At 38.8% G+C, this 21824-nt stretch overlaps 1 protein-coding gene across 1 annotated transcript in view; it reads right to left on the reverse strand.

Annotated features, from left to right (window-relative positions):
- CSMD1 (CUB and Sushi multiple domains 1) overlaps positions 1-21824 on the reverse strand; it is a 2644830-nt gene that overhangs the window by 1866408 nt on the left and 756598 nt on the right. Inside the window, exon 3 of the mRNA XM_082250071.1 lies at positions 20567-20679. Coding sequence (XP_082106197.1) covers positions 20567-20679 — 113 coding nt within the window. The remainder of the gene's footprint in view (positions 1-20566; positions 20680-21824) is intronic.

Raw genomic sequence — 21824 nt, forward strand, 5'->3', positions numbered from 1 at the left:
TGTAAAGGAATAAAAACAGGTGGGACTTTGAATGAGGCACATGATGCTGTGTGCCTCCATCCCTATAAATATGAGTAAAAGGAAAGGGGGGGGGGAGTTTATATTGGGACTTTATGCAAGGTGTGTTGCTATATTGGTCAATGACATATGCCATGTATATTTACTGTCAATTACAGACAAAAATATATGTGAAATCCAATATTTATTAGGAAATCAATCACAATTTGTAAAACAAGGTATTACATATTGTAGACAGGGTAAAACATCATGTTTAAAAATCATACAAAAACATCAATCAGGGTAAGAAATATGCAGTAAATATCATGGCTGGAACCATATATATGTATAAAAAGAAAAAAACATAAAAGCATGGATATGGTCACAACCCACAGAATCATATGTACTTTTAAGATGTAGCTTTACAGGGAGGTTTCCTATTTCTAAGTAAGAGAGAAAAAGAGGGTGAATCTTCCTAGTGGGGACACAGGCAGCAAAAAAAAAAAGTGATTTGACTTTAAATATGCCTTAACCATTTGCCGACCAGCCACCCTAGTTTTACTGCGACAGGTTGGCTCTATTACACCAAACTATGCACCTATACGTCGCTTCGTGTAATAGACAGTAGAGGGCCTCATGCGCGCCGCCGGAGGTACACACAGGTAGCAATTGGCCAGAGGGGGAGCCAATCAGTGGGTCTGGCTGATGTGATGTCCGCTGGCCACCAGGGATCACTTCCCATGGAGAAAGAACGACAGTCTGCCTATGTAAACAAGGCAGACCACCGTTCTGTCACAGATGAACACAGGGATCCTGTGTTCCTACTATTTAAGAACACAGGTCTCTGTGCTCATCTCTAGAGTACATCCCCCACACAGTAAGAAAGCCCTCTCTAGGAGCACACTTAACTCTTTGATTGCCCCTGGTGTTAATCTCTTCCCTTTCAGTGTCATTAGTACAGTAACAGTGCATATTTTTAGCATTGATTACTGTAGTAATGTCACTAGTCCCCTCAAAAGGGTCAAAAGTGTCAGTTAGGTGTCTGATCTGTCCGCCACAATGTCACAGTCCTGCTAAAAATCGCTGATCGCCGCCATTACTAGTAAAAAAAAAAAAGGAAAATGGCATAAATCTATCCCCTAGTATGTAGATGTGATAACTTTTGCCCAAACCAATCAATATACACTTATTGGGATTTTTTTTATCAAAAATATGTGGCAGAATACATTTTGGCTTAAACTGATGAAACAATTTGATTTGATTTTAAATGTTTTTTTATTGGATATGTTTTATAGTAGAAAGTATAAAATATTGTTTTTTTTCAGCTTTTTTGTTTATAGCGCAAAAAAAAACAAAAATAAAAATGCAGAGGTGATCAAATACCACTAAAAGAAAGGTCTATTTGTGGGGAAAAAAAAGGACATACATTTTATTTGGGTACAGTGTCGCATGACTGCACACTTGTCAGTTAAAGTAATGCAGTGCCATATAGCAAAAAATGGCCTGATCATTAAGGGGGTAAAACCTTCCTGTCCTTAAGTGGTTACATTTAAGACCAGGCAAACCACTAAAAATGCAGATAAAATACTAAAAAAGTACATGTATGGCAATTGTTAAAAAATGTATTTCTGTTGATAGATCACTTTTATATATACTGTATATCTGACAAACATTACCCAAGCCATTAAAGTCTGCTCAGATGAACTGCTGTTAAGCATTTGAACTATAGGCAAACATTTGTATACCTGCAAGCTTACAGTTTTAAATTAGAACTTTAAACTTTTTTACGTGTCCTGTTTGTTGATATCCTACCTTCACCGAATATGTCACCCATCTTCTTGTTACCTCAGTAGTTCCTCTGAAATAGCTTGATGATTTTCAAATAAAACCATTACTTGCCAGTGATTTCCTGTTTGTAAGACCTGTGGCTGCTATATCTCCTATTCTCCAAGCCGCTAGCCTTGGCACATCCCACATGTAGTTCTCTCTAGCAAGCAGGGATGGACTTTCTCACTCACAGATCCTGGTCTGTACCGCCCACTGGAGGTGGTGTCCTAAAAAAAACCCGTTCTTTGCTCCCTGCCAGCACCAATTCCCTTCCCGTAGCTACCCCCCCCCCCATCCTGCATGCACCTCTGGCTTGGCTCCTGTCATCCACCTCTGCGTTGTAAAAAACAGACAGACCCCCCCCAAATTACCCCTTTTTTGGAAAGTAGATATTCCAAGGTATTTAGTAAGAGACATGGTGAGTTTTTGAAGTTGTAATTGTTTCCCACAATTCTTTACAAAAATATTTTTTTTCTTACAAAATTGTCATATTACCAAGTTATTTCTCACACACTGTATAGGCATACTTGCAACTACACCCCAAAATACATTCTGCTACTCCTCCTGAGTATGTAGATACCACATGTGTTAGACTTTTTCACAGCTTGGCCACATACAGAGGTCCAACATCCAAGTAGCACCTCCAGGCATTCTAGGAGCATAAATGACACATATAATTTCCTAACAACTTATCACACTTTTGAAGGCCCTGGAGCATCAGGTCAATGGAAACGCCAACAAAATGACCCCATTTTTGGAAAGCAAACACATAATCTAAGAGGTATAATGAGTCTTTTGAACGTGTCATTTTTTTTAACACAAGTTTCTGGAAAATGTGGAAAGAAATGAAAACACATGTTTTTTTTATTTACACAAAGTTGTCCATTTATAAGATATTTCTAAAACATAGCATGTACATAGCAAAAATGACACCCCAAAAATACATTCTGCTGCTCTTCCTGAGTATGGCAAAATCACATATGTAAGACTTTTACACAGCCTAGCCACATACAGAGGCCCAAACTTTCAGGGAGCACTGTCAGGTGCTCTAGGGACAGAAAATTAGAAATCTAATTTCCTAACTACCCAATACACTTTTGTGAGGGACTGTAGGGCACTGATAAGCACTGTAGTGGCACTGATGTGGCATGGATGTGGCACGGATAAACACTGATGTGGCATGATGTGGCACAGATGAGCACTGATTTGACATTGATGTGGCACAGATGAGCACTGATGGGGCATGGATGTGGCATGGATCAACACTGTTGCGGCATGGATGTGGCATGGATGAGCACTGATGTGGCATGGATGTGGCACCAATAAGCACTGATGTGGCATGGATGTGCACTGACGTGGCATGGATGTGGTATGGATGAGCACTTCTGTGTCATGGATATGGCATGGTTGTTGCATGGATGAGCACTGATGTGGCATGGATGAGGCATAGATAAGCACTGATGTGGCATGGATGTGGCACGGATGAGCACTGATGCGACACAGCTGAGCACTGATGTGGCATGGATGTGGTACGGATGAGCACTTATGTGGCATGTATATGGCACTGATGTGGCATGGCTGAGACACTGATGAGCACTGATGTGGCATGGATGTGGCACAGATGAACACCGATGCGGCATGGATGAGCACTGATGTGGCATGGATGAGCACTGATGTGGCACGGATGAGCACTGATGTGGCATGGATGTGGCACAGATGAGCACTGATGTGGCACCAATGAGCACTGATGTGGCATGGATATGGTACAGATGAGCACTTATGTGGCATGGATATGGCACTGATGTGGCATGGATGAGACACGGATGAGCACTGATGTGGCTAGGATGTGGCACAGATGAGCACCGATGGGGCATGGATGAGCACTGATGTGGCATGGATGTGGCATGGCTAAACACTGATGTGGCACAGATGGGCACTGATTTGGAATGGATTTGGCACCAATGAGGACTGATGTGGCATGTATGTGTAATACAGGGATGTGGAAGAGAGTGGAAGCAGTTCTGTTACTCCTGCTTCAAAAGTGTCATTTAGCAATTATTAGTGTGAGGAAAGGGATATCTAGTGTAGTTAGGGTACTATTTTCCACTATAGTTAGATTTAATAATCTAGTTTCTGTAGGGAAAGTGTTAAGTGTCAGGGTGACTGTAGTGCAGTGTAGGGTTAACTGACTCTGACTGCTATGGCAGGGTGACCAAACTCTTCCATGTCAGGGTGACCGCCATAGAAAAAAGATTGTTTGTATTAGAATTGAAGTAGAGCAGGATAGTGGCTTCGCCACTTTCACACCTGGCCGTTTTTGTTGCAGGCGTTTATTCGGCTTTTTTGTGGATGTCTTTGGAGGCAGGCAGGGCATCTGAACTTCTGTGTAGGGGTATATATACACACACACATATATGTATATATACACATACACACATATAGGTGTGAAAGTAGCAGAACCCTATGCCTGCGCTAATGAAATTATTTGCAGGCATAGGGCTTCGCTCCTATCACACCTATATGTGTGTATGTGTATAAATACATATATGTGTGTGTGTGTGTGTATATATACCCCTTTACAGAAGTTCAGATGTTATGCCTGCCTCCAAAGACGCCCAAAAAATGCCCAAAAAAAACGCCTGCAACAACACACCTGGGCGTTTTTGTTGCAGACGTTTTTTTGGGCATTTTTTGGGCATCTTTGGAGGCAGGCATAACATCTGAACTTCTGTGTAGGGGTATATATACACACACACACACATATATGTATTTATACACATACACATATATAGGTGTGAAAGTAGCAGAACCCTATGCCTGTGCTAATGAAATTACTTGCAGGCATTGGGCTTCGCTACTATCACACCTATATGTGTGTATGTGTATAAATACATATATGTGTGTGTGTATATATACCCCTATACAGAAGTTCAGATGTTATGCCAGCCTCCAAAGGCGCCCAGAAAATGCCCAAAAAAACGCCTGCAACAAAAACGCCCAGGTGTGTTGCTGCAGGCGTTTTTTTTGGGCATTTTTTTTACACTTAAAACAACAATTTTTAAGAACTTTTTTGTGTGATTAATAGTCCATGGGGCATTACCCAGAATCCTAGGCACTTTTTAGAGGCATTTATTGGGTTTTAGGGCTTCAAAATGGTGTTTTTCTGATTACCGAAGTTCTGGTCCCATTAATTTCAATGGGGTTCTGAAATCCGGGCCGAACTTTTGGGAAGTTCGGGTGTTCTGGTCGAACCAAACTTTTCAAAAGTTCGATCATCCCTAGTGAGCACAGACACTTCCGTGTGCGTGACCCAGGGGGCATGCAGGAAGCACAATTCTGGGTGGACATTATTATATGCCCTTCAAGAATAAGCTGACAGTTTTGTAGCTGTCATTTGGCTAATGCCCGGAAGGCAAGTTGTTAAGAAATGTTTCACTATTGCCTATAAACTAAGTATAATAGATGATCATTTTTACCACAATAAGGCCTGTTTTAGGAAGTTATCAAATTTCCTCCACCTACAATCTTAGTTTTTGAAAACCTGGCGCTGAATATGTATTTCAGTAAGGAGAAACTAAGTCAAAGCATCTTTTTTAACTTACATTTAACAGCCTTTTATTGCATACATTGCATAGATAATATTTTCCCAAAGTGCATAATTCCTGCAAAAATATTAATTAGAAAATGTCCTAGAATTTCTTATTTGTTTAATACAACATGATAGAATGTAATAACAGGAAAGAAAATTATCACTGTAAAAAGCAGAATGCAATCTAGAATGTACCACAGCAAAAAGCAGATAAGAAAACTTCTTCTACAATTATAATGCTATTTGGAAGAATAATGAAAACTTGTCATCTGCCAAAATGAAACGTGTTTAGTTTTTAATACAGTAACTAAATTGTGACATAATGACTATCCTTATTTTGACTCACAGAAATTGCTAAGGTTTACTGTAATTTTATAAGTCAAGAAAATATATCCCGTTTACACAGTGATCCTCATGAGAATTTATAGGTTGACAAAAACTACATAAAAGCTATTTTGTTGCATAATGAAAACAAACGTGCAAATTACACAGAAAATGCAGTCTGTAATGTGGAAAATGTGTATCTGTAAAAAAAAATAGACACAGTATGTAAAGTTTTCAAACAAGCAAAGATTCCTCATCTGTTTTTACAATATATATATTTACAATATATATATATAGATATATAGGAGCTGCCCATCACATGTAAATATTACATTATGGAGGTTCCCGCCCAAATCTTTTTATTTATTTTTTTGTTTGCAGAGAAGCTCATATTTTCTTCTCTATAATGTCAAGTGTAATATATTTTAAATTATGTTTTTTTTTTTTCAATCATCCTAGCTATAATGGACTACCTTTTTAATCATCCTAGCTATAATGAACTACCTTGAAACTAAAGGCAATATAGACCTTCCTATCTGCACCTTAAGTTTTTCACCTGCATAAAACGTGCATTGATCATGTAGTTTCATTGTGTCATTTGTTGGGCTTGTACGCACAGCCTGTAGTAGAGTAAATCTTCACATTCCTGAGTCAGCTGTTTATGTTTGTGTTCAAATATGAGACATGTTGCATGATACTGCACATGTTAATGCCTTCTGTCGGTAATCTGAGAACTGACACTTTCTGTGAAAAAAACAACACATTCCACAATCCCTGGATCTCTCAGTCAACTGTTCTGCAGGTGAAAGCTGCATAGTAAATATACCTGAAGCATGCACAAGCAGGCAGAGCATTAAAGGGAACAGGTGTATGTCCTCACATTAGCACTTCTGCATTTGTGATGAAACACAGAGAAAACAGTGTGGTATGGATTGGATGCTGTGCGACCTAGAAAATAAGTTGCTTGACCCTAGACAAACAAGCTAAAGATTAATAAATATGTAGACATAGTGGAATCAATCAGCCATGATGCTACAAACTCTGGCTATTACATGTGTGCCCATCATTATAAGGTAAAACAAACAAATGACACATGGACTATAACTACATTAATACCTAGTTAGAATAACAAAAACATTTCAAAAGGCACTTTTCATTCTTTAATCTTCAATTAGTACAAGGCAAGTCGAGCGTAAATTTAAACTTTTTTCTTCAACTAGTGCAAGACAAGGCACATGTGTGTGACACTACACAGTACTACACAATGCTTACAGTACTTATTCTGTATCTGGTATCCCCCCCCCCTTTTTATTCATCTCAAAACACTGCAGGGCTTCGAGGCAGCCACCCTATTAGTGGAGGTGCACTGAACAGCTCTTTTTGTTTATATACCCGGCCCCTTAATGATATCCTCAATGCAATTCATTAATAATAAGCAAGAGTGGCCAGAGTACAGTATGTCTCTGATAAAGTCCTGATGGCATTTGTGTAGATAGAAGAACAGTGTGTACCAGGTACTGTTAGATGTACAGAAGTGTTTTGCTGCTTCTAGTCAGAAATGATATGGTAAAGGTACCTTTTTCAAAGATCGCTCTATCACATTACAGTAAAACTGAGATTTAGCTAACCTTTTTTGCAACTTTCATTACCTAACTTACCCATAATGAAGTATGGACCACATTGCCATTTCAGGTATGCTGGCCCTCTTCCTGAACTTCCAATGTGCAGGGGGTTAAAAGCTTCAGGCTCTGGGCTGAATTTATTAGAAAAATTCTCTCTCTCATTCATAAATTATGCTACAAACAGTCAAAGCAATAAAAGAACGCTTCTTCATGGATGAGAGTTAGGGAGAGTGGGTCCATTTCTTAAAGTTTTTCTAGTGAATTCAGCCACACTAAGTTAAAGGGCAGTTCTGAATACAGAATGCACCTCAATGATGTGGACCTGTCTGATGTTCATTATGTATTTGAGAATGCATGAATTTGTAGCAGCATGCGAGCATGCATGTCTCCAGGTAAGCATGATTGACTTTATGAAAAAGCATACAGTATGTACCACAATTAGGTTTTGGTCATTATTTCCTTCTTTATTTGATCTTTAGTTTGTTATGATCTTTAGTAAATTAAACTAGTTCAGGATTACTCAGTTTTGACAATCTAACAAAAAAAAACAAAAAAAAAAACTATATAAGATGCACTTCCCTATTACCAATACCAAATACAGTAAAACCTTGGATTGCGGGCATAATTTGTTCCGGAAACATGCTTGTAATCCAAAGCACTCTTATATCAAAGCAAATTTTCCCATAAGAAATAATGGAAAGTCAGATGATTCTTTCCATAACTATGTATTCATAAGTCCTTTAGTTTATAGTCCATATAAAACAATTATAGCAATGTGATAGGCTGTGTAACCGTAAAATGTCCATCCACAAATGGCAGCCTTCACAAGGGGATTAGAAGCAAAATCCAGCAGAAGCTACAGAGTATAAAATAGTAGAGATGTGCCTCTAAGTGTAGCAATGGGGTCACATTTAATGAAGGTTCAACATTTAGCAACTCACATGGTTGATGATTAAAAGAGGCAGATCTAAGAATGCAGGCATCTGGGGTAAAGCTGTCCACATAGACCATCCTCCTCACCGCCGTCAGTCTACAATCGTGTTCGGTACCCTGCAGTAGATCGATCTGAAAGCGAGGCTTGAAGCGCTCGTGGAAGGGATAACATCGATGGCGGTGCGGAGGATGGTCTATGTGGACAGCTTTACCCTGGAGGCCTGCATACTTAGATGTGCCTGTTTTTATCATCAGCCATGTGAGTTGCTAAATGTTGAACCTTCATTAAATGTAACCATATTGATACACTTAAAGGGGCCTCTCTTCTCTTTTATACTCAGTTGTGATGTGATGCTACTCGAATATCAAGACATCGCTTGTTTATCAAGTCAAAATTTATAAAAACAATTTTGTTTGTCTTGCAAAACGCTCTCAAACCAAGTTACTCTCAATCCAAGGTTTTACTGTATACAATATCCAGGGTCTAATGGATAGACACATCTATATTTAAAAGTTTGTGCTTACATTTTGAAAAAAAAAATGAACAATAAACAATGCATGCTAATGATCATCAAACAGCAAGTCACTCTACACTACCCGGGGCTGTACTTAAGCCCAAATATCATTATGCTAAATTATGACAGATTCAATTTAAAGCTATTCAAGGATTAAAGTACAACAGAAGAAGCTGCCAAAAATGTTAAATCAAACTTTTTGGGCAACCGTGGATTCTGTTTGAAAATAAAATACTTCCAAAAGCAAAATAGTGAGTTATTGGCAGCCTTTTGAGGTAAATTGCACACTGTACATCAGTGATAAGAAAATATCCATAAATAATAATTAGTAGCTGAAAATGATTTTCTCATGTTTACATTAAACTTAGTATGGCACATAGTATTGTTTAATTAGGGGCTTGATGTTTTTGGGGAAAAGGGTAGATAGCCATACTTTATACAGTGCATTCCTAACATTTCATTACTTATCCCTAATGACACAAGGGTTATTTTAGCAGATACTTTGTGTAATTGGCAGACACATATTGTTGTATTAGACACAACCAAGTACACTTTTAGTTTACTAGTTTCTTATTTTGTCATATATTTCAATGACATATATTTATAAGGGCATAGTATAATTGTATCAATAGTATCAATAGCACACACATGTGTATGTTTTAAGCTGTGATATTGTCTGCTGCCTGGAATTACAGTTTTATACTTGTAATGGTACTTAGCAATATTGCTTGACAATTAACTGATCAGGCACTGAGCACTAAATAAAAAAAAATGCAGGTGGGGAAAGAGTGCTTTACCCAGGTTAGCTCTGAGTTGTGCCTTGCAGCTTACATTAGGTCTCTTCTCCTTGCTTTAAAGAGTAAACAAGGCAGCAATAGGGAAGAAAATGTAAGTGTGGGTTACTTTGGAATTCAGCACTAAAGTAAGTGTGGTGCTTTCCCTTCATGGACAAAGCACAGTTCAAGTTAATATTGCATGGGACATATAAACATACAATAGATAGGTTCAAAAGTTGGAAAACCATTCTTAAAATCAAATTTCTTATTTATGGCAATTAAATGTTTTTTAAAAAGATTACAGTTAAAACTGTATACAGTAATTGACATAATAAAACAATACATTTTACCTTATGTATGGTTTTCATGCATCAGGCCATAAATGTAACCTTTTTCCCACAAAACTAACACATGCTAGAAAGTAGAGCTTGAAAATGACCAGTACCTTTGATTGGTCAGTGTACACAGTCATTTTCTGACAGCACAGTGACTCCAACATGATAAAAACAATTCCTGTGGTCCACAGAGTGACACAGATAGGATCACACTTTTCTGAGCTATGACGTTCCTTGCTGAATTAACTAGCCCTCAATGACATTGTGGTTGATTATGAAATTCCCAGGAGCCCAGAACCTTGTATCTTGAAATAAAACACACACACAAAATATTTCATGTATCCAAGCTAAAGACATTGACACAAATGTGGTAGAATTGAAAAAAAAACTGCTGAAGCAAGTAAGTAAAAATAAATGAATCATGGAAAATCCAATCCACCCTTGATTAAATGAAGCAGATCCTATTATTCACTCTACCAGGTGAATATTTTCTTTGCCATGAGTAGGACCACTTACTGTATTAGTTTACTAGGGAAGAGATGCTCCTTGGGTGATATCATTGTCTTATATGGAAGTACTGTGCAGTATATTCTTGTTAGGGTAGCAACTATTATAGAATTATACTATTTCCTTATTAGATCACAGTAAGGGGGTTTGGATTTTCTTGCCACAAACTCCAACAGATTTAAAAGCAGGATCCTCATGGGATATGCCTGGGTGACAAGTGGTTCACCATGATTAAGCTCCGGGGGCGATTTGAATAGAATTGAGTATTTGAATGCATGCCTAGCATGGTTAATTTACTAAAGAAGTAGCAAATTTCCACTTTGCAAATCACGCTGATCAGTTTACTAAGGTAAATAAATACTTTTTATCAGTATGAATAAATAGGAAATATGCCACATAAAAAGGGAATTTTGATTTACCCATAAAATCTCTTCCTTGAAGTACAGTACAGGACATAGGCATATTTATAGATGGCTGGGTTATATACTCCTACCTTCAGGTGATTGGGCATTGGCAATATTGTCACAGAAAACTGTCAGAACCCCCAATAACTCTTCCCACTCCCAGCAATACTTAGTTTTTTTTTTATCAACCAATAGAAGATAATGAAAGGGGAGGGTCCTGTGTCCTGTACTATATTAGTCCCATAACACTAAGGGAATGGTGCACTGAGGAGTGTTTTCCTGTTTTATCATATAAACTTGTTGGTCCTTAGTTGTTGGCAAGGCTCCACGCAGTAGTTTGCAAATAAAAAAAAAAAATCAAATGTAATTGGAAGGAGCCCTAAACACATACAGTAGGTGTTTAAATGCAGTAGGGAGTTCTAGGGTTAGGGAGGGTTGCTTAGAGAAAACATAATTTCTAAACTGTAAATAAAAGTACAGCGGTCTAGTGGGTATTTTCTTGAAAGAAGTTAAAACTTCAAAAGAAGCTTGCAAGTGCTTACGTTGAAACAATCTAGATCATGCCCATGGTCGCATTTTCACAATGGACAAGCTGTTTGCAATTTCAGGGTTATATACCTTGTTAGTTAAGCAAGAAAAAATGGATATAAAAGCATGTGTCAGCTGACACTTTTTCCAGTAGAGGCAAAATTGGAGGGTTATTCAGTGCAGTTAAGTGCCAACGTCCCAAAATAAACAAGAAATTAAAGAAGGATAATGTGATAGGGACTTTTTAGACACACAAGAAAGAGAATAATCCTCATGAAAGAGAATAATCCTCATGAAAAAGTACAAAAGATTTTTGACAAATGTATTACACGGTTATTTAAATTTCCATCTAAAAAAACATTGTGGCTGATATAAAATGTTGCATCCCTCATCCAGCAAAACGAAACCACTCAATAAATCACATGGAGCAGAAGTAGCAACAAGTCTTGTCAAGAAGTCAGTGTGCCCATGCAGATAGATCCAATACATTTTAATGCAAAATCTTCCTCAGGGGATAGAGTGGATTGTTTGTAAGGTATAAATCTTTAGTATTACATCAGAAAACTGGACCAAAGACTATATAACTTTTAAATAGCATTTCCACTTACATAGGAGGTTTACAATTATGCAAGGTTAGCCAGACAAATATAACACAAGGGTCCTTGTCTCAAGAGTGTTCCACCAGGTCTCCCCCAGGCCCACACGAAAAGGGGGTAATACAAAGACTGTTGGAGATGCATAGGGCACTAAAGATAAAATTAAAACCATATGGGAATAAATATGACTACAAACAGCTAGTAAATTGTCAGCTGGATTTAGAGCGTGGTGTCCCACCTTCCTATAAATCAGTGTGTAACAAAGCCATACATAGACTGAAGTAAAAATATTGAAGAACATTTAAACTTTAAGGCCCACATGGGGTAGGGATACAGATAGAAGTACCCAAATATGTCCACAAGCAGAATACCTACAAATTAATTAGAAATTGTATATCAAGGTAAGTACAGAGGTACAGATGACACGTGGAATCCACATCTAAATAAAACATCAAATGTCATACCTTATACAGATAATTTTTATCAGATGAAAAACATTAAACATTTTTACCATTCTGTGGTCCAATCCTTCCTGAATTCATTTTTCTTTATGAAAGTGTGTTCTCTAAAGACTTCCACTCTCCAGGTCTCATATCCAGGTTATATACCAATTTATTACCGTGACATTCCCTTCTCCACCCTCATGGATGGTCAATCTCAATGTCACTTTAGAGCCTGAGGATTGGGTAGATATTTGGGAGACCACCAAGTTCTGTTCTCAGATAGTTGCTGCCATTGAGAATTCATCTTTGGTGCTTCCATCATGATACTTGGTCCCCATACGGATCAATAAATATTTACCAACGCACTCACCCTCTTATTTTAAGGGTTGTGGGGAGTCATGCACTCACCTCCATATATGGTGGAGCTTGAAAGCGATTGAGCCAAAGCCCACCTCTTAATATTTCTTTCTATAGTTCCTGACTATAAGCAAAGTCTAATCTGTTCTATGTAAGAGCGGAGTCTCCGGAAGAATACTTTCTCACTGTGAAGTCAGACCAGGCAGTCAGTGTACAGGTCATACAGAAAATACACAGGATGCAGAATGGGAGGGGGGGGAAAGCGCTCTCAAATAACAGAACAATGGGTTAAACATTAAATGGTTGCTTGGACATTGCAAAATCTGCCAGTCTAGTCTTTTCAACTTAGCATAACAAAAAGAGGAACTTAGAAGTGAGATATCGGCAGGAAACAGAGTGTATCTTTAGCCACTTACCGCATATCTTCGTAGATCTACGTCGGCAGACTTTGCGGGGATATACCGGGATGATGCCTCTAGCTAGAGGTACCATCCTGGTACCGTGGTTAACAGCCAATGGTCGGCTTTCCGTCGGCAATGACCGATGCGGCTCGGGAGCCGCTCAATCGTTACCCGGGTGAGCGGGAGGGGACGTCCCCCCCTCCCGCCGCCTTCCGTGACTTTGCTCGGGGCTCCTGTCCCACCGGGAGCCCCGAGCACCCAGCCGGCATGTCCGCCGGCTGAATGGAGTCCCGATAAATGCCGGAAATGGCTTTGATCGGGTCTCTGATGACGTAACACGGAGGTGGCGTCCATGACGTCACTTCCGGGTTACTGTGCTGCAAAAAGCGGAAAATTTAAAAAACATCTGTATGCAAAAACGCAGTTTTCGGTGTTTTGCATACATGGAAGTGTAGTGGAGGGGTTTGTAGTGAAGGTCTGTAGTTTTAGATCCTCAATCCCACCATAAAGAGTACCTGTCACTACATATTGGTGTCACAAGGGATGTTTACATTGCTTGTGACAGCAATACAAGTGATCAGATTTTTTTTTTAAAAAAAACCTGTAATAAAGTTAAAAAAAATAACCCGTCACCGTTAGTTGGCGCACAAAAAAAAACATATACGAAAGTCGAGCCGCGAATGAAATCGCTGTTCAAACCATCGCCACGATCGCCAGAGCATGGGCAATAATTTTAAAAAAAGAGCTACACTCTAAATTTAAAGCATCGCCTATTGAGATCTCTATTGACCGTAGATTGTCGCCATCCCACGGGGGGGGGGGGGGGCGCAATTTTAAACCGTAACATGCTGGGTATCTATTTACTCGGCGTGACATCATCTTTCACAATATACAAAAAAAATGGGCTAACTTTACTGTTTAGTATTTTTTAAATGCAGTGAAATGTGATTTTTCAAAATTTTTCCAAAAAAATGGCGTTTTAAAGACCGCTGCGCAAATTCCGCGTGACAAAAAATATTCCAATGACCAACATTTTATTCTCCAGAGTCTTTGCTAAAAAAAAAATATATATAATGTTTGGGGGTTCTAAGTTGTTTTCTAGGAAAAAATACTGGTTTTAACTTGTGAACAAAAAGTGTCTGAAATAGGGCTGGGGCTTAAGTGGTTAGATAACGTGTTAAATGCATTAAATTTGTTATTTGTCTGTGTATCTTATAACTAAAGTTCTTAAAGTAACTTAACAAAATATAATGAAATAATAAAAGAATTCAGTGATGTACCAAAATGGCGTGATACAGGCTAAGCTAGAAAATGGTGGCAAGCTATAAAATAGCGGCGCACATGTCCGTCACGCCCCTTCAGAGCTGCCCCCTAGTACATGATTTTTGGACTCAAGAATTTGGGATTATTTTCAAGATGTTTGACAGATGCTTTTTTCCTGGGACCACCATGAAGCTCCTTAACAAAAATACATTTTAGCTCTCTAAACAACAGTTTACACTACTACTGCATGTGACAAGTGTTGCTAAGCATAAACATGCAAAAGTCTGGAAGACTCCTAGGTTGTGCTTTACAAAAACTAAGAACATGGTTACATAAGCCATGATTCATGGTAAAATAGAAGCCACCTTGCAGGACAGGGTATCTGCGAACACTGACTTACGGCACCCCTGGGTGACCCATTCCTCCCTAAGGGCTTTGATGAATCTCTGCTAAAGCCCTTACCAATATTTCTGTCCATTAGAGTACGATGGTTTCTCTTTTGCATCTACAGGCAACCCCCCAGAACCCCTTCCTACCCCACCTATTTCCCCCCCTTCTCTTTCCTTATTTCTGTATTTGTTCAGCATTATACATACAGGGCTTTCTAGCACATTTGCATTTATTGTTTTACATGTAAACCCTCTGTATACAACATGGCTCTGAGATTACTGCCATAACAGAAAATGTTGTGTTTTCTGCTTTATAATGAATAAAAATATTTGAACCAGAACACAATGCTTGTATAAAGCCCTCATATATTGTATACAATAAATCTCCCTCTATGTAGAAAATCTCACCCAAATTGTGCCAGATTTCTAATCACTATTGTGTACATAATTGGTCATGTGTTTGGTGGCACCAAGAATGCCCATTGAGGATGAAAGCATCTCCTGGATGAGCTCCTTGTCATTTCTGGTTTGTGGTGATGTCATATCCAGCATGCATACAATGTTGGTATATCTGGATTCAGCAGTGCCAGGGCAGCAGGGGAAAACAATACCCTTATAACTCCACCCATTCACCTCCAAGTGTGCAAATAAGGAGACTTAAACAGCAAAAAGTTCAAATAAGGAGACATAAACAGCCCTCTGGTACAAACCAGTGGGCCCAAATCTGTCAGGTTTCGTCCACATTAGCATTGCTGGGTGTAGGTGTGAGTCAGAACAAGACAAGGATATGCATATACTATTCACAAATATAAAAATTAACAAATATAGAAAACTACAAAAATCTCCTTACATGTTATAGTTTATCCTATAAATAACGCTAAAAAATCCTCAAAATATTTAGAAATATCAATCTGAATATCAATCTAAACCCTCTCTGTAAGATAATTTTGTTCCAGTCTCCACCTCTTGTATCCTGATAGACCGTGTCAAGGGCAATTTTGCCCACAAGGGCATAATAAAAGGTAGATAACCCCCTAGTGTTACATTTACAGATTGGAATATTTTTTACCATTAGGTCAGTGCACACAAAGCTACAGTATCTACAGCCCCCACATTTGAACATGACCTTTGTTTTGCAGGGATCTACCCTATTATACAATCTCTAAATATTAGTTGTAGGGAGTTCCACTTGTGGACATCTTTAGGAGCTTCTATGTGGGCCTTCAAGTCTGTATGTATGGCTTTGCTACATACTGATTTTGCTGACTTTGCATTATTGTTTATTTGCTGTGTAAGTTATATGGTCTTTGGTCTAGTTTTTTGATGTAGTATTAAAGATTTATATATTATAGATCATTCACAACTCTATTCCCTGAAGAAGATTTTGCATTGAAACGTGTTGGGTCTGTCTACCTGACCTGAGCACAATGACATCTTGGTTAAACTTTTAATAATTGATTAATACATGTTGGTAATTTTTACAATGTTGTCAAAAATAGTTTGTACTTTTTCATGAGAGCTTTTCACTCTCTTGTGTGCTGAAAAAGTCGCTACCACAATGTCCTTATTTAATTTTCTTACAAAGTAGAAAGGGGAGCAGCAAAAACAGGATCCAGTGCTAAAACCACCCTTTTTTTTTCCTCTGGTGGGTTCCAGGTACATTCCCTGTGGCATACCCAGGACATCAATCTTAAAACAATACAAGTAGTCTAACTGACTGTTGGGTAGAGAACTCACTTGAAGTAGGAGTTTGCTCAGGAAAAAATATAAGTAAAGCCAGCAAGCTTCCTTCTTAGAGAGGAAACATCTTTCACATCAGGACACTGGCACAAAAAGGAGGATTGTTGGGAATGGGAGGTTATATGGGGGCCCTGACAGCTCTGTTTGCGAGTGTCCAATCACCTGAATGTGGGAATATATAACCCAGTCATCTATGAATATGCTTGTGTTCTGTACTGTATGATATAAAAAGATAATTACATTATTGGAAAGGCAACGTCTAAAACTACCTAAGCCAGTGAGGCTGTATTAGGATATCTCTCTAGAAAAAAGACTCTGTTAGGACAAATATTGTACACACAGATGCATATTATCAACAGTCAGTTAGACTACTTGTATCAACATGGTGTTTCCACATAAAAGCAATAGTCACATATACTGTACATAGAAAAGTAGTTTAACCACTTGCCGACCGCCGCACGACTATCTACGGCGGCGGTCAGCCCCTCACAGGCAAAGTGACGTAGGTCTACGTCGCTCGCCTGTGAGGGTTTAGGGAGCGAGCGCGCGCCGCCGGAGGCGCGCTCCCGCTCCCGCGTGGTCACGGACCCCCCCGCGCGTGTGACCGGCGGACCCGATCGCTGCCGGCCACTCTGCGATCGGCGGGGGAGAGGGAGAAAGTCAGGCAGCTTGTGTAAACAAGCTGCCTGTCATTCTCCTCTCTGTATGAGAGATGATCACATGGATCTACTATGTAGATCCATTGATCACTCTGCATACAGTTGAAGCCACAGCCAATCACAGTTAGAATCACGCCCCTAGGGACACACACAGCCCCTCCCTCTCAAATAAAGTTAACCCCTTCACTACCAGTGTATTTTTACAGTAACAGTGCATATATATAGCACTGATTACTGTAGAAATGTCACTGGTAACCCCAAAAGTGTCAAAAATGTCAGTCAAGGGTCCGATCTGTCCGCCGCAATGTCGCAGTACCGCAAAAAAAATCGCAGATCGCCGCCATTACGCGTTAAAAAAAAAAAACAACAAAAATGACAAAAATCTTTCCCTTTGTTAGTAAACGCGATAACTTTTGCGCAAACCAATCAAAATACGCTTTTTGCGATTTTTTTTACCAAACATAGGTAGCATAAAACAAATTGGCCGAAAATATTAAAAAATTTTGATTTTTAAATTTTTTTGGGGGGGAATTTCATATAAAAAAAAGGGAAAAATATTGCTATTTTTGCAAAATTTACGCTCTTTTTTTGTTTATAGCGCGTGATCAAAAAATCGCACAGGTGATCAAATACCGCCAAAAGAAAGCTCTGTTTGTGGGAAAAAAAGGACGCCAAATTTGTTTAGGTACAGCATCGCACGACCGCGCAATTGTCCGTTAAAGTCACGCAGTGCCGAATCGCAAAATACCCTCTGGTCGTTTAGCAGCCAAATCCTCCGGGGCTTAAGTGGTTAAAGCAGACATAGCGATAAAACCCACACTTCACACGATTCAGTGAGACACTTGTGCATGCTAGGATGTCCAAATTACTGTACATAATTATTACATTAGGGTGAAAAATTACCTCTACTCTTCTATTAAACTGTATCTATGCTGAAAAATTTGAATTCATAAAATAATAGATTACCCTCCACTACATTCCTCATTGTTGTTCTTTTCATTGTATTCCCTTTCGTTTCAATATCTTCAACCTAATGATTCTGCCAGTAGCTCAACTTCCTGTCAAATAGAAGTGCACGTGGAAGTGCAGATCACTGTAGATCTGAGGGGGACATGCAAGGAAAATAAAAAACAGCATTTTTGCTTGCACAGGATTGGATTATAGAAATCAGCAGAGCTTCCCCTCATTTTAGATCTTCCCCTCAGATATACAGCAACTGCACTTCAAAGTGCACTTTCAAGAGTACTTGCAGTGCACTTGTAGTGCAGCGTGGATTTGCCTTTAGCAAATCAACCCCAATGCTTCCCAAGCATCTTTTGCTTCCCAAGCATCTTTCTGTTGCTCCCTGTGGGGCCAATGTTCAGCTTCATTACTGTTTACCCTCATTGAAAAAGCGTACCCAATTGTAGGTTTTAAGAAACAAGAAAGCAGCGCCTACTGAGTGTAGCATACAAAGTTTAAAAGGGGTTAAAAGATATTATGCTCTCACAAAGGTAAATGGTATGCCAGCATGGTGAATGTAATGGGTCATCTGCAGAGAGAGCCTGATAAAGGAGCACGCATGCTCCAAACACGCGCTTCTCCTGCCTTCTCAGCTGCCGGATGTGACGTCACCTGCGCCTCTGCACAGACCCGGGTGCCGTGAAACAGCTATGCTGACTGATAGACGCTGACAGCCATCAGCCAACTCATCCCAGCAGCATCCATCCATTACCAGAGACTCTGCAGATCACCCATTACATTAACCATGCTGGCATAACATTTACCTTTGTGAGTGCATCATTTCTTTTAACCCCTATTAAACTTTGTATGCTACACTCAGTAGGCGCTGCTTTCTTGTTTCTTCTTACCATGTAAAGCCTCTCCTTGCTCCAGCCGGCTGCCACTGAGTACAGCCTTGTTCACTTGGACAACTCCCATCGTTGATATTTGGAAACTATCTAGGATTCCTCCACTACCCACTTTATCCTCAACAGTTGTCCAATTATACATTGCATATATATTGCAGTTCTGTCCACACTAGCAGAACACTATAATATTGTTGTTGTTTTCCCATTGTAGTTTTTTGCTGCTGTTTTTTTGCTGAGGCAATTAAGTCATTAACAAGAGAGAGTGCACCCATGACTATGGTATGGGTGCACAAACATGCCAGAGAGAGTGGGGAAGCCTTGTAAATTCATATGGCACACAGTGTTCAGAGAGAGAAATTAAACATTTTCTAAATAGTATAGAAAAAAATCCTCCACCTCACAGGGAGTTGAAAGGGTTTAATTATACATATATATTTGTTTAAAAAAACACTGCTCCTGAGCTCCTTTATGCAACTTAAAGCCTAGGCAAGGATCTAAATGTCTCTGACTACCAGGACCATTGTCTTTGTTGCACATCATTGTAGACAATAAGTCAGCTGGTGAGGTAAGAAGATCATCAAGGCACAACCTTTGTGTAGCACCAATAACAAGAATGAAGAGTTTGCATGTATAATGACCAAATATGTCTATCCCCATATACATAACATATACGCATAACACACATAGGATAGGATTGTTTATATTAAAGCCAATCTCCACGCAGACTCAAGAAACACCAGTTTCAGTAGGTATGTGTTCATTAAAAAATCTTTAGGTGTATTTGTAACAGAAATTAGTGTAAGTGCCTGAATTCTACTTGTTATCAGCCTCTTGCAATCCCCTGTACAGAAGAGCCTAGATAGGAAGAGAGAGAAGCTGCACAAGGACCAATTATGTGATGATGCTCCTGTGCTGACAATCTTATCAGTCTGTTGCTTTTCTTTTACTGTCCAATCACAGGAACAAGACTAAGTTTGAATTATCTGCAGTACTGATCAGTCAGATCCTCAGACTGGCTGTGTTCCCATTAACTGTATGTATTTATAGCTATAGTTTTAGTTATATTAAGCCCCCGTTCACATAGGGGCGATCCGACTTCGGGTGGCGACCTCCGAGGTCGCGGTGCGAGCAGCGCGCCGCGACCTCGGAACGGCCGCTATGGACTTCATAACATTGAAGTCTATGGCGGTCGCCTCCTGGTCGCCCCAAAGAAGCTCCGGACCCTTTTTCTAAGTCGGAGCGACTTGTGTCGCTCCTATTAGAACGGGTCCACAGCTTCCCTATGGAAGGCGACCTGCGGCGACCTGTGAGGCGACCAGGTCGCCTCACAGGTCGCCTTTATGTGAACAGGGGCTTATAGTTACTTATAGTTAAACTTTAAGCTGATTTCCTTTATATACAGTATGTAAATAAAAAATAAGCAAGACTATCCAATGGACTCATTTTTAACAACAAAAAAGTGCAACAGGTATTATTTATCAAAAACAATCTAATTAACAAATCCAACTTACCTTCATACACAGCCCTAAATCCTTGTGCACTGACAGCAAAATCTGTTGTAAACCAGAGTGTGAGAATAGAACCTGTGCTTACTATTGAAGATGGAAGCTGAAATCCTGATAACCTGAAAAAAATAGAAACACATACAATTATTTACACACTGTGATAGTTTTCATTAACTTTCTGTAATACTTAAAAATTCAGGGAACGATATAAATATAGAATAACTGTATCTAAAAAATCATTATAGCAAGGTAAATAATAGATACCTATTTTTTCACATACATGTACAATGCTTCTCATATATTTCATACGATATATAAAGGTTTTCATTGTTTTTACATTTTGTGTGCTGTTATTTTTTTCGGCTTTGGAAAAAGCATTGGTCAAAAGAAATTTCTACAGTATGATATTTTGGAAAAGTTTCCTTTAACATTGACTCTGCACCCTTAATTTTTTATTTATCAGCAATGCAGTAACTTCAACATACCATAAATTCGAAAGGTAGTCCTATGAAATATTGAAGGTAAAAGGCGTTGATCAGCAGTACATTACTGTAAAAATAAAAAGGTTTTTTTTTTCTTCTTTTTTTGATCACTATCTGCCCAAGCCTATTCTGACACTTGTCACAGACATGCAAATATCAGCATTTTTTGTTGAAAAATTACTTAGAACCCCAAAACATTATATATTTTTTTTATTTATTATTTAATATTTGTTAGTATTTTTTTTTTTTTTTATTGAAGGCCCTATATATAGAAAAGTGGGTGTTGCAATTTTATGTTACACAATATTTGAGCGGCAGATTTTTCAAAGCATATTTTTTGGAGAAATTACATTTCAATACATTTTAATGCACACAGGCACATTAAAATACCCACTTTTTTGGTAAAACATGAAGTTACCCTGAGTAAATAGATACCTAACATGTCAAATTGCGAACACCTGTGCAATGGCAACAAACTATGTTACTTTAAAATCTCCATAGGTGACACTTTTAAAGTCAGGTTAACATTTTAGAGTTAGTGTTTTGGGATTTTGGTTCCTCAAACCAGGTAGTTGGGACTTTATGGGCAAGAGTAAAAGGAGTAATATAAAATAAACAATTTATTTTATTATTTACAGTATAATACAAGGTTTGCGGTGAATGGGTGAAGGCCCATTGTGTCAGAAGTGCGAAAGTATTGGAAAGTAAGTGACAGATGAAAAATGGGTGACTAGCTCTGTTTCTCCATATATCATGGAACTTGGTTCAGAGGACTAGAGACT

Source organism: Pelophylax lessonae (assembly GCF_965119305.1).
Source record: "Pelophylax lessonae genome assembly, chromosome: 3".
NCBI classification, from domain to species: domain Eukaryota; kingdom Metazoa; phylum Chordata; class Amphibia; order Anura; family Ranidae; genus Pelophylax; species Pelophylax lessonae.